The 19,032-nt window shown below is 39.7% G+C and overlaps 2 protein-coding genes across 2 annotated transcripts in view; one reads left to right on the top strand and one right to left on the bottom strand.

The window, feature by feature from the left end:
• Positions 1-2,125: 2,125 nt before the first annotated feature.
• Positions 2,126-9,220, bottom strand: CNIH4 (cornichon family AMPA receptor auxiliary protein 4). The gene is made up of 5 exons (XM_056487923.1): positions 9,087-9,220; positions 7,894-7,962; positions 7,005-7,117; positions 2,877-3,017; positions 2,126-2,326 (listed from the first exon to the last, which is right to left on the bottom strand). The coding sequence occupies exons 1-5, from the start codon at positions 9,153-9,155 to the stop codon at positions 2,299-2,301; spliced, it is 420 nt and encodes a 139-aa protein (XP_056343898.1). The 5' UTR covers positions 9,156-9,220; the 3' UTR covers positions 2,126-2,298.
• A 16-nt stretch (positions 9,221-9,236) lies between these two features.
• Positions 9,237-19,032, top strand: part of NVL (nuclear VCP like) — a 42,096-nt gene continuing 32,300 nt past the window's right edge. The window contains exons 1-10 of the mRNA XM_056487920.1: positions 9,237-9,340; positions 11,816-11,889; positions 12,443-12,495; positions 12,586-12,682; positions 13,545-13,599; positions 14,127-14,393; positions 15,202-15,325; positions 15,613-15,689; positions 15,969-16,103; positions 17,568-17,669. Of these exons, the coding sequence (XP_056343895.1) occupies positions 9,284-9,340; positions 11,816-11,889; positions 12,443-12,495; positions 12,586-12,682; positions 13,545-13,599; positions 14,127-14,393; positions 15,202-15,325; positions 15,613-15,689; positions 15,969-16,103; positions 17,568-17,669 (1,041 nt within the window). The 5' untranslated portion in view covers positions 9,237-9,283. The remainder of the gene's footprint in view (positions 9,341-11,815; positions 11,890-12,442; positions 12,496-12,585; positions 12,683-13,544; positions 13,600-14,126; positions 14,394-15,201; positions 15,326-15,612; positions 15,690-15,968; positions 16,104-17,567; positions 17,670-19,032) is intronic.

Genomic DNA, 19,032 nt, shown 5'->3' with positions numbered 1-19,032 from the left:
CTGTAGATTGTGGGTGAGGAAAAGGGCTCAGTAATATCAGTTACAAGTTGGAATCCCTGCAGGACTTTGAATTATTTTCACTTCTCTATCAATCATAACTAATGACTCCTCATGAAGTTATACTTGGTATACCTCAAGTCCAGAGGGAAATAGTCTGAGTGAACAGGAAGCAATCTATATTTGACCTCACACCAATTTATAGTGATAGTCAGATGAATTTTTTTTAAAAATCAGTCTCAAGTTTCTAATTGTCTTGAAATCTGTATAAGCTTGCGTTTAAATTACCCTGTTCTCTGCTGGAAAAGTTTTTTTATTTTTGCCACCATAAAGATTTCTGTGCTCTGTGAGTCTCCCAAGAGTGCCATAACTACAGTATCCCTATTTCTAGATAATTAATCATGTTTTTAGCTACTACAAATTCATTTTTTCCATTGCTGACACTGACCTCTGAAGAAGCAGGTACTGGGCCTGTACAGTAAGAAGGCTTCAACTTTACCAGTGTAATTATTCAGCATAATTGTAGTCTATGGACCTTGCTGCTGAAGTTTTTACAACTCTTATAATCAGTTGTTGGATATAAATGAACAGAGAACTTATTCATCATGTTTTTAGAACAAGATATCAAGTTGCTAGTTTAGTTAATGGACTTAAATTATGTTAATGCTCACGCTTCTCAGTGTGAAACAAGTTTAGTGAAATATGTTTATGTCAGCAATACAGCAAGGACCTGACTTAGGCCCTTTCTTCTAACATTCAAAATATGTGTAATAGGTTTTTTTCCACACACAAATAAAAGCGTTTAATTGCCTACCATAATCTGCTAAAAAGTTACTAACTTCCTACTCTTGAAGTTTTATTTGCTCTCCTTTCTCCAGACCTACTTCCTGTCTGGGTTTTGGCTTTATAGGGCAGTACTTTTTGTAGTTTGAGGTTGTGCTGTCAGGTACTCAGTGCCAGCCAACTGGGGTAGCTGTTTCCTTAGTTATTTTTTTTTTAATGAGCACTATTTTCAGCAGTTTTTCATCTTTAACACAGTTGAGCTTGGACTCCATCCATCAAAAATTTAAAGCCAAACTTCTCCTTGAACAAACACTGAACACAAGGTTATTTACAGCAATAAAGCATCAGTGTTGCCTCTTCATGGCTATCCCTGAAAACAATTGTTGACTCCAGGTGTACACTGAAACCCCAAGTACTTAAGAAGAAAAAGCTCATAAATTTTTGGACGTAATTACAGAAGTGTTTCTTTTTTAAAGTGTTTTAATTGATGTGTTTGTTCCAAGAAACCTGTTTTCAGGCACATATAAAAAACTTAAAGACAGTTATTGGACAGTAAGGGTACAAACTCAGGTTTATACACTTATCACCAATGCAAGAGCTGCACAAAGAGAACTTGCTGGTATCACTGAAGCAGAGTCACAGCAGAATTGGGGTGAGGGGGGTTATGGGTTACCAGACCATTTCCCTGAGCTAGACAGACTCTAGTTTGACCCCACTGGCTATACAAACAGCAGGTTCAGGGAGTAGCAACTGCAGATAATCTTCTGCTCTTTAACCCACTCCACCCCAGTGCAGTATGTTCTTTGTCTAGATCTCCATGATGTATTTCAATGACAAAATAGGAGTTGAAGGGAAAAAGCAAGTATTAATCATGGTTCTTGTTTATCTGCACTCTTACAAGTCTCATATCCACCAAAGGGATCTTAATCCATCCAAATACAAGACTTCATATAGGTTGCTGCAGGGGGGTGGGGAAAGGGAGGAAAATGTAACTTGTATTCCATTGATTTTTGTCTGGAAAGAGTACCAACAGAAAGATGCAAGCTGTGCTCCTGTTCCATTTTGAAATCTGTTCCAAGTACTGCTTCAAATTAGGCTCTGACAGGACAGCTTGGCAGCCAGAGTCTTATCGTGACACCTCTCAGCAAGAATCAGATATCATAGCTGCACTTAAATGTTCTGGAGCTGCCATCATTACCAGCTCATGCTGCTGAAACAAGTTTCCCTTGTCACCTTTTAATTCCTGCAATGTCAGTTCTGTAAGGAAGGATTTCATCTTACAGAAACAGCTGCTCCAGCAGTTTGCTTGTAAAGGAACAAAAACAACTGCTACACAGATCCAACGTATTTTGAAAATATTTTATGTTAAAAATACAGAAAAATATTTATTGTTCAAAGAGGAAAAAATATACTGCATGACGACACTGATCTAGGTGTGTTCGGGAGGTGTCTGTGGCTCCACAACCAGTCACTGGAGTGATGACCCAATTTGGCAGCTAATGGTTCTCTTTCAGCTTCTCAATCATTTATCAAAGCCAGAATCATACTGTGACAAAACAGAAAACATGATACCAGTGGATTACTGAAGCTTGTGCAAGCAGGAGCAGCTCTCACTGTCATGGGAGAGCTTCACTGAGAGAACCTGAAATAGAAAGTCAAGGCACCCCTGCTGTGTGCTTTGTTTAGGAAGACAAGGCTGCAGAAGCAATACTGCAGCAGAGGAACAGCAGCTCTGCCACCTTGAAGTAAGTGGCCTTATCACAGAACGCATCTGTTTGTAACTCCACCAGATCAACTTCATTTTTTAAAAAGAGAACTTGTAAAATAAACTTGGTTCTCAAGAGTATATCCTTTCTAAACAGGCCACTTACTGTAGGTGCTGAAAGCAGGCAACTCTTTACATTTTCCAGTGTTTGATCAGAATGAATAAAGGCATGTAATGAGCCCAGAGATAGCTGTCAAAATATATTACTGAGGCTTAGCCGGATGCAAAAAGCTAAGACATGAATACCAGCAATTACACCAGTGGATTAGAGGAGATAAAAATAGCTGGCAGATAATCCCTTTGTTCTTTGGGAGCAATTTTTGAAACTAACCTGTAAAGGTACATGAAGAAACAGAGCAGATGAAAGCCCAGCTTAATCATGGCTTCTTTCATGTGTGATTTCAGTTGTCCTCGGTTATGGATCTCTGTGGGATCAAATACTCCCATGTTTCCACTTGGCACCATAATGTACCTGAAAGACAAAGGGGGGAAAAAAAAAAACAAACCAAAAACCATGCGATAAACCCCAAAATTTAATCACTGAAACATTAGGGAGTGTCAGGGCAAGAGGCAGGGGAAGGCTTGCCAAGGACTTTCATCTGAAGAGTTGTTTCACAATTCAAGGTAAGGGAGTTCTGGATATTGCAGCTATCTCTGCCACTACAGCCCACAAACAATAAGAGAACAAGAAGTACTAAAAACATCAGCCCAGCTTCCCATGTATAAATGAGAGAGATTCCAGGTAATAGCCAATTCCAGTTCATTTTAATTGCTATTCACAGTTAGTTGCTATCATGGGGAAAATGCCCACCCACAGTGGAAAGATGCATTAGATGAAAGGGACTGGAAAATAACCTGATTTAACTAAGAATCAGTAATTTATTTAGCAAAAAACCTCACAGAGAGAATCACAAACTCCAGTGGTCACAATGAGGTGGCATAAGCCAAGGCAAGGGATCTGTGTGTTACTCCTGCCCCTGTCACAGCCATCCTGGGACACCTCAGCACCGACACTGAGGCTGACAGGATGAGTCAGGCAGAACTGAAGAGTCAGGTTCTGCTGTCTGAACCCACATGAGAACAACAGCCAGGTGAAGCCAAGTGGAATGTAAGCCAAGGAAGCATAAAACCAGCAAACCAAATGTTTGTGTCCTGTGACAATTGAGCCAGCAGCATGTTCTCTTGTCAGAATTTCTCCAGGGAGCACATGAAGTTCTTACTCCAGCTGAGCTCAGGCTAGAACATCACTTCATTATCATGTTTTATAGGCTCTACTTTCCTGGAATCAGACTCTTTCTATACAGGATTTTAAACCTTTGTCTTAAAGCTGGAGCAGAAACATGGTCTCAGAACAGAACACTTCTTCAGTTTTCTTAATTTATTCCAATGGCACCACTTGTAGCCCAAAAGGCACTTCCCCACCTCTTACAGCATTCATTTCCATTACAGGAGAGAAAGGAAGGGGAACAAGCAACAGGGGGGTTTTCTACCAGCAGTAGGACATTGGGAAAGGAAAAGTTCAGCCCACAGTAATTGTCTGTCAATTAGAGGCACAGAAAAGCAGCATATCTGACTAATACCAAAGACAGTTGTGTCCCATTAAAAATATTTCATGTTAAATAATTCCAGTTTGAAATTCTCTTCAAATTTGAAGTTTTGAATGGTTGTTCTGTTTTTTAGTGTTATAACACAAATTATTGTCTATTTCCTGGGACATTTTTATGGAATAAAAGGAGGTTTTCCTGTACCATTTTATCCTAGAAACAGAATGTATAATTTTCTTACATGTCTGGGATATGAGTGCCAAAAAGACAGTATGCATTAATTTTGCTTTTTTAAAAAATGGTCACACTTAAATGATGCAACTTAACAGTATAAGCTGTGAGGCATTTCTTCCAAGAGACCCACAAGGCAGGACAGCCTATATTCCTATCTAAGGAACTGAGCCATGGATACAATGCTGCTGGGTGCTGACAAACCCAGCTCAAGCCAGCTGTCATCCTCTACACTGCAAAAAAACTTCTGCAGCAAACAAGTAAACTGTCAGCTTTAATAAATGTACACATTAGTGCCTCCAGGATTTCCATTCAGTGGAAGCTGCTACCACAGCAACAGGATACTTCCCTCTAGATTTCCCAATTTTTAAAGGGATGGAGAAGCTCTGATCAGAATTTTCAGTGAATTGTAAAGATTTTTTTTTATTTTTTTTTTACTCATTCACTTTTGTCTTCTTAAAGGCATGGCAAGAAGCTCATTATTTGGACCTATTCTCTCAAGGAGATCTATATAATAAAGAAGAAAAAAGCTGAATGTTTCCCTTTGAGTTTTAAAACAAGGAGAATGTAAGACAAAACTGTCTTGCTGAAGACACTACAAAATTCATCCAAAAAAGAAGTTAAATATCATCTAAGTCTGCTGAACAGGAAGGGCCAGTAGTATGTTACAATAAACATGTTGGAAATTTGAAAGTCTCTCTTAATGTTGTTTTTGACTAATTTATCCTTCCCAGGATTTGTTTCTGATACCCTTCCTGCACAAAACCTCTTTCCTCTCATTGAAATCCTTGAGAGAATTACTAAATTAAGCCAGTACTGCCAGTGGCTGCCATGTAGTCATTGGGATTAAGGAGGTTTTAAATAAAAGTGAATGAGGGGAAGGGATTATCCTGCCTTTCCCTCTATCACTTACACAGCAAAGCAGGGACTTCTTCAATCTCAACAGAATTATTTTTCTTCTGTATTTCTAATCTAAATTTCCCCTCTTTTACTTTGAGCCCATTACTCCTGGTGCTGTCACTACAGTTCCTAATGAGCTGGAAATGCTAAACCCCACATTTGCTTTTGCAAGCTTCCAACTCCTTCACTAGAGATGGGATAGTCCAGGCTATGTGGGAGAAACTCCTCAATCCACAGAAAGAAGGGAGAATTAGTGATACAGGCCTAATATTTTGACTCCTTATTGCCTACACTGCACATCTAAAATTAAGGAAACAATCCTGGATTTTAGGATATTCAGAATATTTATGCTATGTAGGATATATATAAAATGAACAGAACAGCAAAGCTTACTGCCTGACACGTAGAAATAGAAATAATTTCTCTTTTAAAACTCTCTCTGACCAGTTTTAGAAGGGAAAGCAAGTGGTTACTTTAAAAATTAACCTAAGTACACAAAATGAGGCAGCAAAGTGGTAACCAGCACAGGAAATTTTGACAGTTTCAAAGAAAATGAGTTCTGTCTGCGATGTCTCAGCCTTGCCTAAATGAAACATCACAGCCTAAACTTGCCAGCAGATCCTCAACCAAATACTGGTCACTGTAGGTCACAGCTGTACATAGGGAGGGGCAAACAAAACCAGGCAAAGCCATGCCCTATGTGTGTGTATTTAGGCAACATTTAGTAAGCATAAAGTTGTACTGTCCCATGTTTCTTCAGCTCAGAAACATTTGAAGGCTTTGCTGTTCTGTAGAAAACAAGGGTGATATTTAGCAATATTTAAATGGCACAGCTATTTTGCCCAAGAACAACCACGTTATCAGTACAGAGATCCTCAACTTTATTTTAATAAGAGCTATGAAACTTCTTGTTTAATCCTACCAGCAACTCAACCCATCCCTGCCAACAGTTAGCCCTGGCAGGTTCAGGAAAACAAGGTTTACAGCCAGCTTTCCATACTTGCACATTTAACATTTGGGCTTTTGGGTTCCCTCAGTATAGTCACTGGAGATAATTTGTGACAAATCCACATCCACTTTCCATCAGCTAAACATCTGTGAAGGGTCAGTTCTCCACACAGCAAATTACATCAGATAAAAAGAACATGGTTTGAACTGAGTCCCAGTGTTGCCACATGGAAACCCCACTGGTAATTAAACCATTTCCAAGGGTGGCAGCCCAGTGTCCACAGAGCAGTAAGTCTGACAGCTGTCCTAAGGTGGAAAGGCTGCAAACCTTCCCAAATACAAACCTGCAGGATGGGGGGCCAAAACCAATGCAGGTAAGATGAAGGCACAAGTCAGTAAATGAAGGAGGGTGCAGGGGGACAACACCACGGCCCCATGGTTTAACACCCATCAGCCATGCCAGCCTGAGCACTTTTATGCTGATAGCACTCTCAGGAACAGCATGAAAGCATTATTAACTCTGTTATCAGTACTATTTCATAATCCAAATTAATCTGCTATGATTTCCTATGAATTTGGGAGTGACCCACAAATGGAGATTCCTGGGAATTAAAGAGAATACAAGCCAAAGGCCAAGAGTTTAATGTCTTTTACACCACTGGGTTTCTTGTCATTAAAATGACACATGCAAAATTATGTCAGTTTGATCAATGACAACTGTGAGCAGCTCAAGAGCACAACTGAAACATCCCACCATGACATATTATTCATCTTTCTACTAAAAGCTAAACTAGGAACAGTGCTAAAGAGAAACCCCACAAGCCTTGAGCACTTACCTATATATATTCCATGTGGCCACTGGCAGGTTAAGGAGAAAGATGAACCAGTGCAATGAAATGAGCATTAATACCGTGACAACAGCATGGCCAATCACCTCAGGCACCACCCACTGCAAAAAGGGTAAAGAGGAAAGAGTTAACTGCACAAATTAAAAAAAAAACAACCACATATATTTGGGATTATAATCTTATTATAACCATGTAAAACCTGAAGAACTGGCAGCAGAGGCATGTGGTTCCATCACAGTGTGGACAAATCAACGCCTTCAGGCAGATTCCACACCAGTAAGCAGAAATCAAGCCCTGAGATATTGTAACAGAGGTGCTTTTTGCAAGTGTTACAAACATTTCTAGAGAGCAGCACAGTCTGAGCACAAGTATACTACACAAGGATTCAAGAAAGAGAACTGAGAAAGTATACAGAGCTCATTTGAAATCACTGCAGAGAGCAGTGGGTTTGGGAATTCAGATAATTAAAACCTGCACAAACAGCCCCAGGCGTGGAACAGATAAGAAAGCTGATCAATATAAAAACTGGCATCGTTAAACTGGGTCAGACCCTGGCAATTACACCTTCTTGGCTTGACAGGATTCTGTACCATTCTCTCTCAAGAAAAAATACCTTTAAATCAAAGTGAACACACACGGGAAGGCCACATTGATTTAATTCTAAGAGTTTTAAGCAGATTCATTTATAGTGGTGCTTTTGTGATGGAATTTGCTGAAAGATGGACACCCAAAAAAAGACAAGCAGGCTGAAATAAGGTAAACATGCAAAATACTGCCAGTCAAGGCTCCTCAGATACCCATCACACCCCAGTTTTTGCAATGCTCAGATGGAGGATGTGGTTTTCTCAAACCGCAGCAAATGCAAAGAACAATTTACTTTATTGAGCTTGGAGCAGCACGATCTAGCGTTGATGTAGTCACATTCCAGATCTGATAGTGTGATTATCTGAAGTTCAGGATAAGGAAACACTGCGTGGTAATTCAGAATACACAAAGCTTTGCTTTTAGCCAATAAACTGGGGAAAACCCTCTGCCCTCAGCATTCACTGCCTCGCCCTACCTCCCTCCGTCAAAGGCAGACTTCAATTAGTAACAACTCACTCCATCTTTAGATAGGAGGCTTGGCTACATTTTATCATCAGGCCAAGGGATTTTATTACATATTCCCAAGGGCAACTGTTGCACAAGTGCTAAAGTTCAGTCCTTAGAACAGACCAGGGAGGCAAACTCAGTGCTTTTAGTATCAAATTGTTACTACAACCCTTGAAACCAAAACTTAAACAGCAGGAGAAGTTGATGCACTTTCAAACTCACCACAAAATAGCTCAGTTTTAAGCAGTGAATCTACTTCCCCACCCTCCCCCCACCCCAACATTTACAACAACATTGAATTAATTAATCCTTTGACAGGAAATAATAGAGTGACATCATTACTGAACGAACTTTTTAGACTGAAATACAAATATTTCAGACAGAAAAGTCCTCTCCAAAGAGGCTTAGGATGCACGTGTCTCATGGTTCTTTTCTCCAAGGAAATGAATATTACGAGGTCTTTTCCTTTTCTTAAAAATGGGTAAAGGCTGGTCACTTTTCAACAAACAGCTTATACTCCTAGGATGAATTTTTTCTTTCGAGTGGTTTGGCTAACAGAACTGGGAAATACCATCAGGATTGGGTGTGAAAGATTGAGAAAAGTGAGGAAAGAAGTCAAACCGGTGCCTTCACACCGCAATATCGGCAGCCAGCAGACTGTGAGGGCGGGCAGCCCTCACAAAAGCGCACGGCAATCCTGCGTGCCGAGGAGCTGGGATCCCCACAGCCGGAGCACAGGGCTCACAGAGCACGGCGCTAGCACAGCACGGCGTCCTTGCAGAAAACACCGCCGGCCGCGCCCGCCAGGCCCGGAGCTCCCCGCTCCCCGCTCCCCGCGCCGCGCCTCTGCCCCTCAGCAGCGGCCTGGCCCGCCCGTGCAGCCGCAGCCCCGCAGCCGCCGACAGCACACCCCGCCCCGCCGCCCACCGGCCCCGCCGCCGCCTCAGCGCGCCCGGCCCGGCCAGAGGAGCAGGATACGAAGTAGACGGAGAGGAAGATGAGGGCGCAGCAGTCGATCAGCGAGAAGATGAAGACCACCGACTCCATCCCGCCGCCGCCGCCGCGCCCGCCGCGGTCAGGCCCTCCCGGCCGCCGTAGGCACCGCCCCGCCCGGGCCGGCCCGCGCCGCGCGGCACGCTGGGAAATGGAGTCCGCGCTGCTGTGGGGCGGCTGCCATGCGGTGCCGGCCAGGCCGCGTCTCCGATCCCAGGCTGAAGCAGCGCATCAAGCAGGTACCGCCCGCCTGCCGGGGCACCCCCGGCACTCCCGGTACCACCGGCACCAGCAGCCAGCGGGGGGCTCCTGTATCCCTCTCCGGCTGAGGGACCTTGAGCATCCGGCCCGCTCCGTGGCAGGAGAACACCAAACCCCGGCCCTGCCTCTGAGCGCTTTCGAAAGGCCTTAAAATGCTTTAGAAAGGTCTATTGGCTTATTTTATTTATTTATTATTTATTTTATTATTTATTTTAATTTTTTGTAAAACTTTTTTTTTTTTTTTTTCTGTCATTCTTCTGTTCTCTTCAGTAGTTCTGGTCTTGAGGTTGGATGCTGCTGCTTCATGTGAAATGAATAGGGCAAAAGAAATATACTCAAAGTATTCATATTGTTATAGATGAGAAACAAAGTCTCGATATTCAGCAAAATTTAGATTGGTTTATTTTATATAGACAGAGCAAGCAGCGCTGGGGAAAACGTGAGGGGTCACCACCTAGTCCACACTTCCATCGAACTTGGTTTGCAGCTCCTTTTTATAGTACGGTTTTCCTTGTAGTAATCAATAATTGTGATTGTTTTGTTGTCATAATTCTGCCGGGTAAGCAGTGGTGGTCAAAGAAACTTCCAAACTTCCGTGGGACAGCTCTCCGGACAATTGGTCATGTAACCATCTGGTAGATAACCATTGGTAGATAAAAAACAGCAGAAGTGGGAAGTCTGGTCTTTAGCAGATAGTTTGTGATTGATCACACAAAGGCAGGAAATCTGATTCTGCAAAAAAACCTTTCAGACTATGGAAAACCTTTTTTTTTTTCTTTTACAAACTCGGTACACAATATTCATAACAGGGGTATTTAAACAGAATGAGTTTAATCATATATTTCCCTTTATCTAGGTCCATGTTATTTTCTTATTTTAAGTATTCTGGTTTATATAAATTCCAAAACTTCTATGATTAACATGAATCATTTGTCAATTATCACTATATATATATATGTATGTATATGGTGTGTATATATAGAAACACATGGTGTGTATCTGTATGCATATGTACATATATAGATGTATATATATACATGTGGTCTCTAGGTACGTGGATGTAAATATATGTATGTATGTGTGTGTATACACATATATTAGGAAGAATTTCTGCACAGAAAGGGTGCTGGACATTGGAGTGGGCTGCCCAGGGAGGTGTGGGGTCACCGTCCCTGGAGGTGTCTAAGGAAAGACTGGATGTGGACACGGTGATGCTCAGTCATGAGCTGGACTCGATGCTCTCAGAGGTCTGTTCCAGCCTGATTGATCCTGTGATTCTGGCAAATGCTGTTTGTCTTTGGGAACAAGTACAGTGATGTTATTGAGTAGCTGAGAAAAGAGGGAAATGGGATTACTTCCCAAATAAATGTGGCAACAACAGGGAAAACTGTGATTCTTTCAAGTGGCACAGTGCTTACAATAGTTTATAATGACTTTGCACCTTGAATACCAGGTTTCTGAGCCTCTGTATAAATGTACTCCACTTCTAATTCCTTAAAATGAGACAGTGATTGCTCAAGGAAACTTGCTTGGTTTAATTCAGAAGATCACATTGAGTGTGTCTCTGCTATTCCAAAGTGGAAAACCCAGCTGGGTTTATGGTAGCCTTGATGTTTCATGCAGAGCAAGAGGACCTGAAGTTCAACATAATTGTAAAAGCTAAATATGTATTCAATTTGATTGTTTTGTGTAGAGTTATTAATATAAGTGAGGGTTTGAAATCCTCCTTGCTGTGACATTTGTGGTACCAGATCTTTTAGGATGATTCTATATTTCTTCCCAATTTTAAAGAAGGAACCCATCTTTATGGTATCAAAAGTTCTCGCTGCTGATTTGGAGAATGGGGGAAGAAAGCAAGTGGAGTACAGTTGTACATGAAATTTAATACATTTTCTCACACTATCATAATTGATGTTTGAAAATGGGTTGAATTAGCTGCTGCCAGGGCAATAAAAAGGCTTGATAGAATCCACCTTATTAACATAGTTCTTCATAGTATTCTCTGAAATATCTTGTAAAGATTAAAGTTGTTCTTATGAGAGTATCCATGCTGATTCATACAGATGTTTCATTTTTAGGGCAGGAGATCTAAACCAAAAGGAGAATAACTGAGAGGAACCAAGACAATAAGATGGTGTGTGGGCTACAAAGTCAGCTTTCTTACTAAATAAAAGTAACAGGGCTGAGCCAGCAGAAGTCATCAAAGCCCCTAAATGTAGGATGCTGCCTTTCCCCAGGAGGCAGAGCTGCCCAGAAACCTGTGCTTTAATGAGCATTTCCCATTTCATTGGGAAATACTGTCTGGTGTGTTGCAAGGTAGTGAAAAGTTGATTCTGATTTTCATTTCAACTTTTAAAGAGGGCAGAATTTAAAATAGGCATATTTGATCAAGCTGTTCTGGTGAAGTGATTGACAAAGATTTTATTCCCTGCTTTTAAAATTCTTCATTTCAGTATCTTGCAAGCAGTAAATGTGGGGAGTATGTTGACATTGGAATTCTAGCATCTGATTTGCAGAAAACCTACAGGTGAGCCAAGATTTGTCTTCTTATGTCTTCTGTTCAAAATGTAGAATATATTAATTTGTTCTTTTACATTCATGATGAAAGTTGTAATTTTCTTTCTGTTACCTTCATTACCAATTGTTGAGGTTAATTGAAACAATAAGATTGTTTCCCTCTTCTGATAAATTTAATGACTCATATTTTATTAATGCATTGACATTACAAGATCTAGTTGTTGTTTGGGTTTTTATGGGTTGATTTTTTTTTTTTTTTTTTTTTTTTTTTTTTTTTTGTTTTAAATAAAAAGCTGCAGATTTGTTGCAGCATGTTGGGGTTTACCCCAGTGAGTTTAAAATGTGGGGGAAAATAACTCCTCAGTGCAGGCATGGTGGGGGAGATAGAAGATCCAGTAAGACACTGATAACCTTCCTCAGTTACTCAGCAGGATGATCACATTTTCACACAGATAGTTTCTTGGGAATCAACTTCCCATGTACCTTTTCCACTGGGAATGACACTTGTTGAGGGAAAAATCAGTTGGTGTAACCTTCTTTTTTTTTTTATTTTTTTTTTTCAGTGTAGATTATGGACGAAGAAAAAGAAATGCCTTTAGAATACAAGTTGCAAAAGGTAGATCTGTTAATATTGTGTCCAAGATGCCAAATTATTTGATTATGCTTTGGCTGTTAATTCTTAATGTGGTTGAACTTTTTCTTGCAGTGTTTGAAATAATCAGTAATGAAAAAGAACGTGAAGATTTGGCAGTTTTAGAATCTGAACATGTGGCAAAAAGAGCAAGACAACAAGAGAAAAATGAGTAAGAAGAATTTTTACAACTGGATTAATAATGCCATTGCTGCTACCATTTCTTTAAAGCATTCTGGGTTTGGTTTGTTACATTTTGGTTGTTTCAAGGGTGCAGGTGGGTCCTTGATTTCCCATAGGCTTGTCTTCTTCAGAAGTTACCTGTAGTGATTGGAAACTTTTTTGGCACTGAAGACAAGCAGATATTAGAACCAATCATGATCTATCTGTAGTGGGGAACATACAGCCTTAAATTAGTGGACACCATTATGGCTTCCTTGATAGTTTTCCACATAATACCCTGTTCCTCCTGTGCTTCAGTTCCTTTGTTTTGTTCTTAATTGCTCTTGGGTGTGGGAGATACTGGGCTCATCTGAGAGATGAGACTACCAGACAGGCTGTTCAGAGTAAATCACCAGTGGGTGTGAGATTGGAATGAAGATTTCCTGAATCCTAACCCAGTCCTTAACCTCATGGAATGTTCTGTTTTCTCCAACCTGCGATAGATATTAAGGGTCTCATGGGAAAGTAGGACACTGTTGTCAGAGGGGTTTGTCTGGTTCAGCAGTGATTTGGTCCTATTTCCCTTGGTGAACTGAATCAGAATGAACCTACATCACTTTTATATAGCTCTGTCTTTCAGACAGGTTAGCAAGCTGATCCAACTCATCACACACTTGGGAAGGATGCATTTTTTAACTTCCACGGTCGAAGATTATGAGCATAGGAGTCAGGAATTTCTCTCCAGCATTAGGCTACATACCATGATTATGGGGAGCCACATTGCAGAAATTGCTTTTGTTTTATTTTACAGATGTCTCACTTGCAATTTTGCTCTGATAAATTAATAGTTTTTGTCTTCTTTCCCTATTAAGGACTACTGGAAGTGGCACAGATGACTCTGACTATGATGATTATCCAGAAGATCTAGTAAGTTTGTATTTTATATTTGTATAACATATGATTCTATGTTGTAAAATTGCACTTGGAAAATTTAAAAGGGGAGATAGAGATAAGGTCTAGTCAGAATTACCAGTTCCAACTGAGAATCTGTGGAGCTGGAAGGAGGCTCTTTTCTGAAGGAAAAGGAGGAGTTTGTGGTGGGGAATCACTTTTGGGAAGGCACACTGAAAGCCTGAAGGACTTGGCTATCAAATGGATAAAGTGTTTGAAGGAATTGACATCTCCAGCTACTGCCAAAAGAGGTGCCTACCCATTAACAGGAGTCATTCCAGGGTAAATTGCAAAGGCTGCTGCCCTTCAGCCAGCACATATGGGTTTATATACAGTCATTTGGTTTGCAGAGGTGTGGGTTGGAAGATGCATTGCCTATTTTCTCCAGCAGGGATAAGGCTGAATTGTTTATGAAATAATTTTCATTGACCTGTAAGTATAAATAATCCAAGTTAAAACCTGTCCCATGTATTTTCTTCATGTGTAAATGTGTAAATCTACAGTCTACAAACCAGATGAACAGTTCCCTGCTAAGCTTATACAAGAAAGGAAATCCTGATTCTGTTCTACCCACTCCACAAAATGGCCCAGTGGAGACCTCTCCTTGTGTGAGAACAGCACCTCAAACAAGCACCCTCACACCAGGATCCAGAGGTGAAAGATGGATCTCTGATGGTGGCTGGTTCATTGATAAAACTCCTGATGGCAAAGACTTCTTCATTGACCTTTCTGAGGATGGGGAAGGAGAGGAAAAGAGACCAATTTCTGAGGTACTTTGTGTTTCACAAGCCCAAGGTGTTCTAAGTAGATGCATGAAAAGAATTGGCCCATTTCATGCATGTTTCTATGGAAGGTAGAAAGTCAAATAATGAGATGCTTCCAGGTTTTTATGGAGGAAAATGTAGTTCTTAATATGAAGGGCTCTCTTGCCCATACCAAGAGAAAGATGAGTGGAATGTAGCTGTTATTTATTGCTTTTGCCTGTGACCAGCCTACCTGGCCTGTGGCTTGCTGCAGCCACAGCAGGTGGTCTTCCTTAGCCAGTGGTCAAGTCTTAGTGACCCTGGGGAAAACAGGAAACTTCTTTTTATTTTTTTTATCCTGTAATACTCCTTTTCTCACAGGCACTTAACTTGTGTTACCACTGAATAACATTTTCTTATACCCCCTTGTGACTTACTAGAAATAAAAATTGTTTCCAATGGAGTAAATACATTTGTATAGTTGTATTCATTCCCAAAGTGGATTCCTCTATGGCAGGCAAATAACTGGTATCTGATTTTGGTTAGTAGTTTTGAGGGGATTTTTTGATTTTGGTTTGGTTTTTTGCTCATTTCTCTGTTCTCTTAACAAAAACAAAAAAAAGTTACTGTTGTAATTAACCCATTTAAAAATAAGGCAAATCCTAAGTACAAAGAAAGAGTTTCTGCAAAAAGAAGGTGTAAGTTCCTCCCTTGCTTTATTTATATAATCTGTGCAAGTTAAGCATCATAGACACACATTTTGTTCTGTTAACTTTTTGCAGAAGTTTACTGACTTGGAAGGTTTTGTGTACATAATTCTGCTTTTATATCTTAGAAATCAACAGAATTTTCTGTCTTGGAGAGTGAAAGAAAGAAGACAAAGGGCAGGAGAGCAAAAAGAAAAAAAGGAGAATTTGCTGATGTAGATGGGGAAATTGAATCCATGTTACTTAAGAAAGGTGAGAAGTTATTTTTGGTGTGTTACTCCAAACAAAGAGTTGGAATTAGACCATGAAGTCTGTTACCAAAGAAGTATCTTCTGATGTGTAGAGAAATGACCCCAGGCAGTTTTTAAAGGAAGTTTAGCCTTAATGTTGCATTAAAAATATATTGCAGTCCTGTGTCTACTACTAAAAAATAATATTACTCTGTGTGCTTAGTTATTTTTTAGGCTGAGTGCATTTTGTTCAGTATTAGCAAATACATTTATACCATGGCCAAATTTGTGTCTTTTCCTCCTTAACAGTGAGAAATAAGGGTTCAGAGCTTTACCACCCTTCAGTGAAGTTTGAGGATGTAGGAGGCAATGATGAAACATTAAAGGTTAGTTAAAATTTTATTGGTGGGCTACAGGATGGACTGAATAAAATGTGTTGTGAAAAATGACAGAGAAGAAATATTGCAGAGTTCATCTACATGGCACTGAGCAAAGCTGCTTATACCAACAGCAACAAGGTTGTTGGTTTTTCTCTGATCAGTCTTTCTGTAAGCAATCATTGAATTCAGATTGTTAAACAGAATTTGTTTTATTTTTCCCTATCTATAAGAATAGCAAATACTAATTTCTGCAATTTAAATGGAGATTTCTCTTGTTCTTAATAGGAAATATGCAAGATGCTCCTTCACATCCGTCATCCTGAGGTTTACACCCACTTAGGAGTGGTTCCACCTCGGGGCTTTCTTTTACATGGGCCACCAGGGTGTGGGAAGACACTGCTGGCACAGGCAATTGCTGGGGTGAGATGGCTTCACATTTACAGCTTCTTCCTTTTTTGAGTTACTTCTAGAGGGAAAGAGAATAATCTTCTTTCAGAACAGACTTGAGCTTTTCATTGTAGCCATCCTGTGTTAGTCTGAAATATGTTAATCCTTACTTCCTTTGTTTCCTTTCCACCTGAATCTTTACTTGATAGAACCTCATGTATAAAGAGTCATAGTGACAAGGTTTTATGTGTGATTTAACTGTTTTGAGGCATTCCTAGAACAGAGCAATATGGGCACAAGTGTTTTGAGGAGGGTATAAATGAAAGATAATTTTGGTTACATTTACCATACTGTTTGAGTCTGGACTCAACCTTACCACCTTTTATGAGGCATTACATTGATTCTGTTGGGTGACACCTGTTAAACAGCTGATTTCTGAATTCCAAAACTGAATCTTGCCTTGCCTGTGTCCTACTGATGTTTTCAGAGCACATGACACTACTGGTGTTAATAGTTTGGGGTGATGGTGAAGCTGCTGTGCCACTGTTCCTGTTTTGGATATAAATTTAAGGAGTTTTAAGGGCTCTCAGTGATAACTTTTTTGATTTCTTTTTCTTTAATACAGTTGCTCCTTAAATGTTACTTATTATAACCTTAAATCTAGATGCACGTGAATTATGGGCTTTTGTAGTGCAGATAAGGAAAATACTGACACCTTTTCCTGAAATGTTGGTTACACCCTTTTGACATTGTTAAAATGTTCCAATTAAGAAGATTTAAATGTTTTCTTTGTAATACCTTATTGTAAAATTGAACCCTTTGAATAATTTGATGATATTTAATGCTTCAGTAAGTATTTTTATGCTGGAAGGGTACTACATATCAGGAAAGAAGCATGTCACAAGTGAAAAACTTTGAGATGTAATAAATTTAATGACTGCTTCTTAATTTTTTTTCTTAAATAGGAGATTTTCAGTAGTGCTCTTTCATGCAAATTGTCTTCTTTGAGCACCATAGGGTCTCTGGTGGCCTTGAGTTGCATAAATTAGGGTTAATTTTCTTTTTTTGTGTTAAATTAGGGATAGTTTTCTTTTATATGTAATTCCAAGAGCTTGAAATAGGCTGCAGCAATCTGTAGCACTACTGTGCTACAGTCTATTAAAGTTGCAGTTGTATTTATTTATTTTTAATAGCAGAAAACTTTGAATGCGAGCTTTACAAGTGTCTTACTGTGAAATCCTACACAGATATTTCTGGAACAGGACTCTGGGAGCCAAACCTGGTGGGGAATATCTTCCACACTGCTAAGGAATGCTTAGTTTTCCATTTTAAGTTGGATCATGTTCCTTATATTTTTTTAAAAATTCCTCAAGATTGGATTTTTCCTTGAGTAATTTGTAGGATTAAAAGATGTCATGTTGAAAAATATTTGTCCTCAAAGGCAGCCAGCATTTCTAGCCTCTGGATGTATCATAAAATGTTCCTTGTTTCTTCCAGGAGCTTGCACTCCCAATGTTGAAGGTGGCAGCAACAGAGATTGTGTCTGGAGTGTCAGGGGAATCTGAGCAGAAACTGAGGGAACTGTTTGAGCAGGCAGTGGTAAGACACCCACTGGGAATAGCTCTGTGAATTGTTTGTCTTTCTTTGTAAAGATTCATACTTTGTTGCTGTGGTTTGAGTTGGAGTAAATGTGAGTGAATCTTTATCCTGCTACACACGCGACTTGTCTCCCCTTCTGTGACCAGAATTCCATTGTACTCTCATGATGTCACAGAGCACAAAGCTTACTATTCTGAGGCCTTGACAAAAGATGGTTCATCATAGCAATGTAAAGAGAGCAATATAAATTATTTACATATTTGGATCTGCTTGGCTTGGTATATAAAATAAAAAAAATTAGGAGCAGATCATTGTGCTTTTTTGTTACAAGGGGTTTTTGCTAACTTTGTATGGCATGGAATTTGAGTGAATGTGAGAGATTTTAGGCTTTGGCAGTCTAGGTAGAAAGCAGGAAATTTGGAACAAACATGATAAGAGCAGGAGAAAAGTTAAAGTCTTGCTTTGGTGTGACTTCTGGATGTAGTAGGAAGCAAAAAAAACAAGACAGGTTGAGATAATTTTAATTTAAAGAAATGCAGATGTATCTGGTTTTTAGTATAGGGCCGATGTTTTATTTATTGTCAGTTTTCTGTTTCTGACCTCTGAAAATGTTGTGGTTTTCCAACTTTATTTCATTTTTCTACCCTTCCCTGAAACTGTATGTAGGTATTTAAAGTATACCCCTAAACAGGCAAAACGGTTGATTGCAGAGCTGTTTGTTATGTTTCCTGTTCATACTAAATTTTAATTTTTTAGGAGCCTTGTTAAGAAGTTTCTTAGAATAAAATTACATAGGTTATGGCAAGGAGTTTTTAGAAATTACATATGTTTTGTACATGTAGTTATCAAGGGGAGGTTGCTCTAAAGTACCATTGCAGAAATAACATCTATTGCATAAAATATGTCTAAAACAAAACCTCAGTAGTCTCTGACATTCCCTTAAGTAGTTTTTCCACATAATTTTTGTGCAGGGGAAAAGACTATTCCTGTTTTTTTGGTGCAGTGGGATCCGTAGGATTCCTTTCCCTGTCTGGCACAGCGGGAAAGGGAATGACCACGAGATGGCGCTGCCGGCGCCTGGGAACACCCAGTGCAGCGGGTTTTTTACATGGGTCTTCTTTGTAGCAGGATTCCAGTGTTTTCCTTAAGTATTCCTTTGCACTACTAGTGCTTTTTGGGAATATCAATGATCTTACATCAGCTAAGCACTGTTATGTTAGTTATGCTAATTATTAACCCATATTATTGCTGGCTTTTGATGAAGTTCATGGAATTTTACAATGCTTGTGGGAGTTTCTCACTGCTCATTTTTGCTCTTTGAACATGGTGGGGCTCTGTAGTAGTCTTGAAGTTCCATGGCCAC

Source organism: Oenanthe melanoleuca, chromosome 3, assembly GCF_029582105.1.
Source record: "Oenanthe melanoleuca isolate GR-GAL-2019-014 chromosome 3, OMel1.0, whole genome shotgun sequence".
In the NCBI taxonomy this organism is placed as follows: Eukaryota; Metazoa; Chordata; class Aves; order Passeriformes; family Muscicapidae; genus Oenanthe; species Oenanthe melanoleuca.
Note: the sequence above shows the minus strand (reverse complement) of the source record. Positions and strands in the feature narration are given on the sequence as shown.